Raw genomic sequence first — 10,900 nt, forward strand, 5'->3', positions numbered from 1 at the left:
ATAATGATAACATATTTATAGAAAAATTAAATCAATTTTTTTACATTTTTATTAATATTTTATATTTTTATTAATTTTATATTATGGCTGATGTCACCCTGACGTCAGCCATTCATCACTTGGGCCTCAGGCTTTCGGACGATGGATTCCTGCCTGGCATGTCTATCGGGCCTCACCCGAGCCCCATTGCCCGCATAGGCTGGAGCCAATTGCTGGGGCAATTGGGTGATTGGAATCGCCGGTCCATCAGGCTAAAGAGCATGCTAGACTTGCTCTAAAGGCCGGGTCATTGGGCAAACCAAACTCAGACCGACCCATCGGGCCTAGGCTGTACTTACAAGCCTAGTATTGATAGGATAGCTTTCAAAAAAAAAAAAAAAGAGTATTGATAGGATTGAAATAATAAAGGCTAAAATAATGAGTTTGGAATAGTACAGGGCTATTCGGGATAGAAAACTCTCTCCTTCTCTCGCTTACCACGAACCCTAGTTACTGGAGGAACACTACTTGTACAACATGGCGAGGCGGAAGAGGAGGCAGTCGGAGTCGGAGTCGGAGGCGCAAGATTTATCTAATAAGACAGTGAAGCGGAAGTTGGAAGAAAAATCGACAACAACTGAAAAGTTAACAGATAATGACGTCACGCATGATGCCATTACACATTCCCCGCCGCCGAATGTTGAGGTCCGTCGGGCAACCTTTGTTGTAGAAAATGCTTCTCTGAGAATGGGCATCGTTCGAAAGGTACGGGAAACTCTTCATGCAAAAATTTGATATTCGAGTAAAATTTTTTTTGAGGCTTTTTTAATTATTTTGTTTATTTACTTGTCTAGAATTTTATTTCCTCAATTTTTAACTTTTTTTCTTCTCAGAGGTGGAAGATTCTGGATTCAGAGGAAGACGCTGATGCCCTGAAACAAAAGAAAGATGAGAATAATTATCGGCCTGGAGTTGTCTACCAGGTTTGCTCTTGAGCTACAACTTACAAGTTACATTGATTACATTCTTCTTATATGAGTTTGGTTAGGTTTCTATATAGTGGAGTTGTAATCTTAGGTTAATGAAAATACTTATAAGTGAACAAACTAAAGGTTTTTGATAAGGTGTTGATATCATGGATGATAATGTATCACATTATCAGTGACAAAACTTACTGAGTTATTGATACAAATTCCGACAACAACTCGCACCGAGAATTTTTGGATGCATAAAAGAAGGGTCCTAGAAAGATGAGGATAAATCCATCCGTTTGTTTATATGAGATAGAAAAGTTATTTCCAAACCCTCATTGTCAGTAAAGTCGAATTAAACAATTTACACTGTATCATACCATTGTTACAGACCCATAAGTTCATTCATAGGAACTGAGGTTAGCATAAGGGTTACTGCACTCAGATTTTAGCATTGGATCATGTCTCACTAATATGTAGTCTATGTTGTGTTTCTTTTGCTGTTTTTAATTTATACATTTATTAAGTGTTTTACCCATCCAGGCTCTTCGTGCGATTTTTGATAGCAAACTTAATAAAGCTGGTATGGTAGGAGCTGTGTATGTGAAAACAGATAATGGAGTGTTATTTGAGATTAAACCCCACGTTCGTATACCAAGAACGTGTAGGCGCTTTTGTGGAGTCATGCGTAAGTTAGCTTCTATTCCTAGTTGTCTTATATTCACTCTGCATCATTCAGCCTCTTCAAAATATATCCATGGAATCTTACAGATTGCTTTGTGTTTTGACTTTTGCAATTTTTAAAGTGGAGTTACTAGATAAAAAATGCATACGGACCAAAGATACAAATGAAATTCTTATGCGTGTCATTGCGGAACCTGTAACTCGATATTTACCGGTCAACTCTCGTGTAGTAGGTGAGCATTCCCTACCTCTATTTAGTATTCTGACCTTACTGACTATGACTAATGCCTGCTGTACTGGGTTTACAGGACTCTCTTATAGTTCAGAAAAAGTGGTTGATATTGATGACTATGTTAATTCTGCCAGCGATGAATTGAATCTTGTTTTTGTGGTATGTTTGAGATTCTAAATTTCAGTTCATAAGTCTCTACTTCGTGCTCTTTTTTGTATGTGAAATTTGAAATCCCTTAATCCGCATAACGGCTTTTTATACTTGTTCAGGTGGGTGAACTGGCCCATGGGAAGATCAATGAGTATACAGATGATTTTATATCGGGTAATTTATACTTGAGCTATGTGATATTGTGGCTTTTATAAATGTCGATGAGAAATGTGAACAGATGTTAAGAAACTAAGATGGTGTATCTGAACTTTTGAGCTTGAAAAGGTAATTTTTGGTGGTTGAGTTTGAATTCTTGAGTAAACAGAACAGCGATCAAAGGATTTTGTGCAATATAGGAAACTCGAATCTTATCAAAACTGGGGAGCGGATGGTTGACGGAAGTAGATATCGGATAGGCTTAATTTTTTAGGGTTTAGGATTTACTGCGATGATGATTTTTTGTATCTCTGTACTTGAATTCATTGATGAGAAACAATGTGCATGTGAAAAGCTCCTGTAGTAGTACAAATAAGAACTGAAATGGTAAATAACTCCAATGGCTTAACTTGATCCTTCCTATATTTAACAACTTACAAAAAATTGATCTCTTTACGATAAGCGGATGCAGGCTTTGAATTTCGGTTATTATTGGTTTGAAGTGCTCATTTTCTACTAGTATCAGTCATTTTCATTATTATTATCATTATGATTGAGACCGTTTGTACTAGAAGGGTTGTGATTGCTTTTGTTTATTTATCCTGTTCCCCTTAGATATACGAGGAGCCTGCCCCGGTTCTCACACTTTTTAAGGTTGTCTAGCTTATTGTGTCAGTATGTATATTGTGTATGACGAACAAAAGTAGCTCGTTCACTGGGTTGTTTGTATGTTTGTCAAAAAGGCATTTATTCCTTAACATCCTTGTTGAATTGGCATAGGCAAAACAGCTTGCCTTTTGCGTCTGTGTGTTTGTATAAATTTTTAGTGTTGTCTGTTTTGGTCGGCTGGTTTTTTTTTTTTCTTCCAGTTTCGTTTTCACTTGACTCCTCTATGTTATGCTGGAAGCTATTAATATTTTAATGTTGCATTTGTTTGGCTCTGCAGTTTCAAATTATCCGTTGAGTGCAAAAGGCTGCATAGGGTTGATTTGCGAGTCGTTGGAGCATAAATGGAAGATCTTCTGAATCATTTATATCTAGGTTATTAAGTACGAAGTTTTGTACAAGCGTTGAAGATATTCATAACATGAGTATTCCTATAATTTATCGTGATTTAAAAGATGAAAGTTATTGGACAAAACTGAATTACTTGTGAAACATTTGTTTTCATCTTTTAATTGAATATCGCTTGAGTAGACGATAACTTAGTTATTTAAGTATTGGATTTGAAAATTGAATGTTCTCTTGTATGAAACCTTTACAATAAGTTTGCTATTAGCTCCAAACACCCATTTTAGTCAGAATGGGGTGGTTAAAATCCCCTTTAATGTCCTGGTGCAACCATTTGACCATGTGGCAAGCCCTTATTGGAGGGATTTTTCAACATGTGGCAAGCACTGATTTGCCGGGTGATGTCATTGTGTCTATGAATTGGTTGCGAGAGAATCTCTGCACTTGTGTAGAGGTGGTTTTTTGGACTATGTTTCTGAAACAGTTTTTTTTTTCTTTTGCATTTGAATTTGTTTTTGAAAAGGAAAATTTCAAAGATCAAAGGATGATTATTAAGTTATTACTTCAAAACAATAACAACAACAACAACAACAACAAAGCCTTTTCTCACTAAGTGGGGTCGGCTATATGAATCCTAGAACGCCATTGCGCTCGGTTTTGTGTCATGTCCTCCGTTAGATCCAAGTACTCTAAGTCTAAAGTGAATGTGGAGTGAGATGCCACACCAGGCAGCACGCTGAGGTTAGGCATATCTTGGTCTGCAGGGCTGGGGTTAGACCCAATCCCAATCTGAACATCAATTTTATATTAGCTACCCAACTATGGTGGATGGGGAAACCCTACTAACCCGAGGGCTTAAGGGCGCACTTTGTGCGATTTCACCCAAGGTGAACAGACTAAGACCACCATCATCTCACATGGTTAGGCTTCATGCAGGCAACAAATCACTTTAATGCACTGCTAAGTTACAAGCTCACGCAACAAATCACTTTAATGCACTGCTAAGTTATTACTTCAAAAAAAAAAAAAACAAGTATGATTATTCGACTTGATGAAGTCAAAAAAATAGTTCGACACTGAGAAGTAGAACCGAGCACAATATACTAGCCAACTAACCATTGTAATTTGTCTATAAAAGATGATAGTTTAAGTTCCTCCTCGGTCATGGGCAACAAGAATGCCTTCCAACATGAAGTGCTTACTCTTAAGCTTGTCCATAGAAGAAAACAGTGACTTAGCAGCCAACGCAAGAGCAGCAGCCTTCAATAAAACCTCTTTGCCTGCAGTAGCCTCATCAATAATTAGGAAATCTAAAGTGATCAGAGCGGCTTTTCTGCTGGATTTCTTTACTTAGAAATAGATAATTCGGGCATGATCAAAGATGCTATGGCTGACCTGGCCCTGGTGTTAATCTGACGCAACTTACCGGTGATAGTCTTAACACCAAGAGCTTTCACAAGGTTTTGTATATAATCCAATGTTCAGTGAGATGACTTTCCTACTGACCGAATCACTTTTTTTAGTTGAAGGAAACAAGGCTTTCCAGCCCAGCTGGTCCCACTAGCGAGGAGAGTTTTGACTGCGAATATTCCCGTAGCTGCTTCTGATCCTGTTTCAACTTCTACCCCTATCTTGAATGCAGCTGCCGCGGAAACTACTCTCCATGTCCCCCTTCACCCATTTCAAAAGGGTGCAACACTTCTCAGTTTGGGACTATGGCATAGCGATACACTCTACTCTCTCGCGACCCTTAGTATAATCAAAAGACTAAAGGAGGCGAAAAGGTCGTCTAAGTTTTCTTAGGAACAAATTTGTTTGACTTCAAGGGTCCAATGCTCTTGTAGCTCATGATAGAATAAAAACTTTGGCGTGGCAACATGCTCGGTGATAAGGGCTAGTTTGGTATTGTTGTGCTTTTTAATAAAACTGATTCTGCTGTGATGTAAGAATAAATATCTATAAAATAAAATTGTTAAGTTTTTGGTAAACCTTTTTTTTGTAAAAGTGTTTTTATAAAAAAAAAGCAGTGTCTAAGTATTTGGTAAACTTTTATAGAAGTTGCTTTGAATATGTTAAATGACTAAAAATGATATAGTATTTAATGTGATATAATAATTGTTAAAGACAATAATGTAAGGACAAAGATTGTAATTTTGTAAAGCATGTGGGGTATACTTGCTATTTGAAAATTTCATTAAATGAGCATTTGTTACTATACTTTAAAAACTGCTTTGATTTGCAATAGTTGGAATGGTTCTAATTGGTGCTGGCCTAATAATTCTTCTCATGAGTTGCTGGAAATTCAAATTTATATGTCTAATATTGTGCCAAATCCTAGCTTGGGTGATATGATTCGATGGACTCCTTCATCGTCTGGCATCTACCTTGCTACTTCTGCTTGGGATAAATTTCGGCAATCCAAGCCTACGCTAGATTGGTCTAAGCTTGTTTGGTATAATCAAAATATTCCCAAGATGAGCTTCATTCTTTGGTTGGCTATTAAATGCAAGCTTTCTACTATGGATAGAATTTTGACTTTTGCTCTGTCAGTTCTTGTTACTTGCGTACTCTGCTCTATTGCTACGGAGTCCCATTGCCACCTCATCTTTGAGTGTCCCTTTATTGATGGTATTTGGTCTTCAGTGCTATTAAAGTGCAGTGTCCTTTGGCTAAGGCTCCGTTGGCCTCTTTTTGTCATGTGGGCTACCAGCCGTTTCAAGGGAAAATCTCTATCATCAATAGTTTTGAAGTGAAGTCTTGTTGCTATTGTGTATTATGTTTGGAGGGAGCAGAACAGCTGTAGATTCAAGAACTCATGTCAACCCGTTGCGGTGGTTCTCAACTCAATTAAGTCCACCATTAGAGTTCGATTGAGTTATTTGAAAATCGCCCATTTCGTTGCTATTGACTCTACTTTACAGGAATGGAATATAACTATGAATCGTTAGTGCTTATTTTTGCTGCTTTGATGCAGCATTGTTAGCTTTGCTGTCTGTTTTTCTTTTAGCTGCAGCTCTTTGTTGCGTGTTTGTATTTTCAACTACTCTTTGTTGCTTTAATTCTCTTTTTCTCATCAATATATTTTATTTATATATATAAAAAAGCATTTTTTTAGAAGCACGGTAGATCTGCTTCTGCTTTTCTATGTTTTTCCTACTTTTATTGACATCAATTTTTTTTATCAAACACATTTAATGTTTCAAATTTTTTAATAAGCTGTTTTTTTAAAGCACCACAATCCCAAACCAATCGTAAGTGTATAAAAACCAAGAGAAAAATATAAAGAAAAAATAAACCCCCCGCCTGAGACACACAAATACTTGTGGGGCGCGGATAGCTCCAATATCAGGACACTGAAATATCACAATATTACATTATTCATTAACAATGTAAATATGATTGTGACGCTTGTTACACTAAAAGTATGATTAAATAAGATCTCTTAGACCAATCCATGTACTTATCATAAAGGAAAACTAATGAAAAAAATTTGAAAACTTTAAGTTTTAATTAAAATGACAAAAATGTGTTGTAAGTAAATAGTACCAGGAGTGACTTTTTAGAGAAAATATCATTTTCATTAAAAGTGAACAGTACCAAGAGTGTTTCGTTAAAATTCCTTCCTTGTAGGATTCTCAAATCCTACGAAGGAGAATACACATATCAAGTAATCAACCCCTTCTGTCTCACTCTTTATAAACATACTCATACAATAAATTTATTTAAGGACGTTGTAATACACATCATTTTTTTATCCTCCCATACAAACTCTATTTGTTTTTTAATTCGTTCGATCAAAAAGTTAAAAATTCAAAAGAACATGATCATTGTAAAAATAGTTGTGTGAACAGTAACATCCTTTAACTATTCTATTTATAATTATTTTTGGTCGGGAGGCACGTAGGAAAAAACTGAAAAGAGAAAGCAAATAAAAGATAAATAAAATATAGAAAGAAGAAGAAGAAAAAAATAAATGAGGATTCTCTCCTGATCTTCTTTGTGAGGATTTCGGAGATTTTTCAATTACATTCGTTCATCGTGTGATCAGTTTTTGTTAAGTACTGTTTATATTTAATTTTAAATAAAATAATTTACAATGATTCAGATTGCACGATATACAATGAACGGATATGATTAAAAATTTTCTGAGGATCCTCATTCGAACAAAATTAGGAAGAGAATTCGGAAACCCTAGCCCCAGCTGCCCTCCTCCTCTCGTCTCGATTTTATTTTATTTTATTTAACCACAGTCCTCACTCCTCATACAATTTTATACTCGATTCTTCTCTCGAGTCTCGGACTCTCTCAACGGACGAAACCTTCACCTTGGTTCAAAAGCAAAAGGCCTCTACTTTCCAAGCCCCCAATTTGTTCCGGTATACAAACTCTCAGAAGCCCCAATTTGTGACCCAAACTGAAGACTGAAACAAGTTTTGCATGCCATGAAGACCCACAAAGCTTCGAATTCGAACAAGTCCTCTAATGGAAGGTACTAACTACTAAGCTTTTTACTCTCACATTTGGTTTAACTTTTGGGATTCGGATTAGTCATTATTTGCAGCTTCACTAGCAATTATTTATTATTACCTTGTGTGCCATATTTTGTTTTAATCTCTTGGTAATGCACACATTGTTGAAAGGAAATGGATTGCCTTCCATTCTTTTGGTAATTACATTAGCATGAATTCTTCAACGGTATTCCAGGAGGATCGAAAAGAGGGGAATGAAGAGAAAGGCCTTGGAGCGATGCTCAAGGCTTAAGTCTTCCAAGGACTTCTTGGAAGTCAAAGGAATTATTGAACAGGATAGTAATGAAGATTCTATGCTCCAACTTCCCGGCATTCCTCTAGCTCCTTCCAGCCAGAATATGAACCCTGGAGTTACTTTTGTTCTCGAAAAGGCCTCCTTGGTGCCTGCTTATGTCGGCAAGGTAACCCCATTTTTCATTTATAATTCTACCTGCATCCTTTATTTTTCTGCTTCTGTGCTACTTTGTTCGTTACTGTTCTTTTACCTTGTATTTATATTTCCTTTTTTCAGAATTACCAGATTTTAAATCCAGAAATACACGGGGACTTCCTTCGGAAAAAGAATATGGATCCTTATAAATACAGACCTGACATTGTTCACGAGGTGAGGTGCCTAGGGACTCTTTTTAAGATTGAGAATGATTGATTGGACTCATTGCATTTCCCTCAAATAGCATCAGAAATTGCATGTCATTGCTCTCCATTGGCAAAATCACTTTACTTTTGTCTCAGAAGTTCTTTTTATTTTTGCAAATTCTTTTGTACGTTCAGGCCCTCCTTCAAATTATGGATACCCGACTTTGCATGGCCGGCAGACTGCAGCCGGTGTATGTTAAAACTGACCAAGGGGTTCTCATCAAAGTCGAACCACATGCTCGTATACCAGAATCATTGGACAAGTTTTGTGCTATGATGTGTTAGTCCTTCTTTGATAACAGACTCAAACATTATTTATTCCTAGCCATTTTTCATCCAGGTCGTTGTTTTCTTTTCAAAATTCATCTTTTAACTTCCCAAAACCTGTCCTAATCTATGGTTTGCAGCACAATTATTGCAAAAGCTCCGCATTAAAGCCAAGGGTCGACGTGATACACTCTTGCGTGTGGTTCAGAACCCTTTATCTCAGCATTTACCTTCTAACTCCGTCAAAATAGGTAAGCCTCCGATAATGTGCACGGTTCTATTTCCATTAAAATGCTTTCCATAACACCAAACGCGCTGTCACTTCAGGCCTTTCCGTCAGTTCGCAAAAGGAAGTTCAGTTACGGGAGTATGTAAATGCTGTCAGCAATAATGCCAACCTTGTATTTGTGGTATAAGCATTATACTTTCCTATCATCTGTTCGCATTACACATGTACTATCTGGCGGTTTTGTTCGTTAGTTCATTAACTAACTTGATGTTCAGGTTGGTGCCATGGCTCACGGGAAAATTGATAGCGAGTATGCGGATGATTTCATATCAGGTAACTTTTTTTTTTCTCTTTACTTTTACTATTCCCAAAAAAATGTTATTGTTCTAAGCTACCCGGCATGTTTTCATGAAAGTGATGATACTACTAAAATGAATATCGAAGACTGATTCATGGATGCTAAAGTTAAGGAATACTAGTCTCGCGAACATGATGGTTCCAAAGCTAATTGGGTCCTCTGGCTGGTTAAGGATTTTTGTTGTTTTATGTGTCATGTAGTCCTAATAGGATTGACATTTATTAAGTAGTCTAGGGCATCAAATCATGCTCTGTATTATCAAGTTAAACTTTAGCTAAAACAGAAAAAGTTATTTGAGAAGTTCTCGATATTACTTCCACATATTTCCACACCTACCATGCTCTCTAGTTTAGGTAGTCATAATTATTTTTAGCCACTAACTAAAAAGTATTTCGTTGAAATAATAGTTAAAACCAATTTTAGGAGTTAGATAGATAGGAAGCATCATTGGAGTTGATCTTTTGCAAGTTTTTCTAAATTTTTAGCTCATTTAGGGAGTCCAATGGGAATGCTCAGGGAGTAATTCGGTAAGTCTGGTCGGATTGGGATATCTTGATAAACAAGGATTAGGGTTTATAGGATGCTGTACTCTGGTATGAATAGACTATTATTAGGCTCTTCTATTCAGTTTGCTTTTATCAGTTATATAATTTCTGATTTCAGAGTTTCCCTTTGGATTTCTTGCTCTAGAACTCAGTTGTCTCATTCCAGCTTCGGTTTTATTGCTGTTTTATCTGTATTGTTCTCTTGTTCATCGTTTGGAATTCACTTCTACTGTGATTTGGCCCTATTCTACTCGCTGGACAACAGATTATCACTACTGCCCATCAGATTTCCAAGCAGCAAAGCTAATCAATAAGCCTGAAAATGTACATGTGTAAAAAAACTCGAGGTGTTACAAGGGGTATGGGCTATTTGGGTACAGAAGATCTGAAGGCAAACTTACGCTAGATTAAAAAAGGTCTTAATAGGCATTAACATAAAAAAATTATAAACCAATGCCAAAAATTTTGACTGAGATTTTTGGGAACGACCTAAAACAAAGCCAAATACATAATTCAATCTCGTGTTATAACTTGAATGGATTAGCCACATGGGTGGTTATGGACCCGATGGCTCTCCCTTGGTAATATTCTTTGCCTTGAGTGAGAAGTTGCGGTACAAGATTCCATCCTTTGAAGTTTTTTTTTTTTATTAATATTATTGTTCTGCAAGACTGTAAACAGTCTTGGAGTCTGGTGGTTCCTCCTCATGCACTAAGAAATAATTTTGATTTGGTTTCTGATATGATCTGTTAATAAATGTGTATGTGATGTTGCAGTTTCTGGATATCCGCTGAGCGCTGGGGTGTGCCTGAGAAGTATATGTATAGCATTGGAGAGAAAGTGGAATATTTTGTGAAACAACTGTCATTAGTATGGTATGGATTAGAAACTCTTGTGAGCGTGCTATCTTGGTTGCGGAGGATCGATAGAAGAATTATGGAGCTTTTTTGCGTAGTTTTTGTTTAATTTATGGTCTGTATCACGGACGCTCTGCAAGTTGACAAGTTTAATGGCAGTAGATTCTTGTTAATAAGAGCGCGGTACTTAACTATTGGAGAAGATAAGTCAAGTGCTAGTTGGAAACCTTCCTTCACTTTTTGAGCATTTGAAGTTGCGTTGTATGTACCTTGTATCATGTTGGCGTAAGTTATCA

The 10,900-nt window shown here is 36.7% G+C and overlaps 2 protein-coding genes across 2 annotated transcripts; both read left to right on the plus strand.

The window, feature by feature from the left end:
* The first annotated feature begins 396 nt into the window (after window positions 1-396).
* Window positions 397-3,376, plus strand: LOC103414257 (uncharacterized). Its single transcript, XM_008352655.4, has 7 exons — window positions 397-744; window positions 873-962; window positions 1,494-1,638; window positions 1,757-1,867; window positions 1,943-2,025; window positions 2,136-2,190; window positions 3,119-3,376. The coding sequence occupies exons 1-7, from the start codon at window positions 517-519 to the stop codon at window positions 3,196-3,198; spliced, it is 792 nt and encodes a 263-aa protein (XP_008350877.2). The 5' UTR covers window positions 397-516; the 3' UTR covers window positions 3,199-3,376.
* Window positions 3,377-7,455: 4,079 nt separating this feature from the next.
* On the plus strand, window positions 7,456-10,851 carry LOC103414415 (uncharacterized). The gene is made up of 8 exons (XM_029096286.2): window positions 7,456-7,672; window positions 7,888-8,113; window positions 8,224-8,316; window positions 8,484-8,628; window positions 8,756-8,866; window positions 8,943-9,025; window positions 9,120-9,177; window positions 10,524-10,851. The coding sequence occupies exons 1-8, from the start codon at window positions 7,626-7,628 to the stop codon at window positions 10,601-10,603; spliced, it is 843 nt and encodes a 280-aa protein (XP_028952119.1). The 5' UTR covers window positions 7,456-7,625; the 3' UTR covers window positions 10,604-10,851.
* The last annotated feature ends 49 nt before the right edge of the window (window positions 10,852-10,900 follow it).

The sequence above is a fragment of the Malus domestica genome, chromosome 02, assembly GCF_042453785.1.
Source record: "Malus domestica chromosome 02, GDT2T_hap1".
NCBI lineage: Eukaryota > Viridiplantae > Streptophyta > Magnoliopsida > Rosales > Rosaceae > Malus > Malus domestica.

Excerpts from the sequence above, each read along its gene's own strand:
- LOC103414257 (XM_008352655.4), top strand. The coding sequence starts at position 517 with ATGGCGAGGCGGAAGAGGAGGCAGTCGGAGTCGGAGTCGGAGGCGCAA. Across the intron at positions 1,868-1,942 it reads GGTCAACTCTCGTGTAGTAG|GACTCTCTTATAGTTCAGAA; the intron begins GTGAGCATTCCC and ends CTGGGTTTACAG. Across the intron at positions 2,026-2,135 it reads AATTGAATCTTGTTTTTGTG|GTGGGTGAACTGGCCCATGG; the intron begins GTATGTTTGAGA and ends ATACTTGTTCAG.
- LOC103414415 (XM_029096286.2), top strand. The coding sequence starts at position 7,626 with ATGAAGACCCACAAAGCTTCGAATTCGAACAAGTCCTCTAATGGAAG. Across the intron at positions 8,629-8,755 it reads CAAGTTTTGTGCTATGATGT|CACAATTATTGCAAAAGCTC; the intron begins GTTAGTCCTTCT and ends TATGGTTTGCAG. Across the intron at positions 8,867-8,942 it reads TTCTAACTCCGTCAAAATAG|GCCTTTCCGTCAGTTCGCAA; the intron begins GTAAGCCTCCGA and ends CTGTCACTTCAG.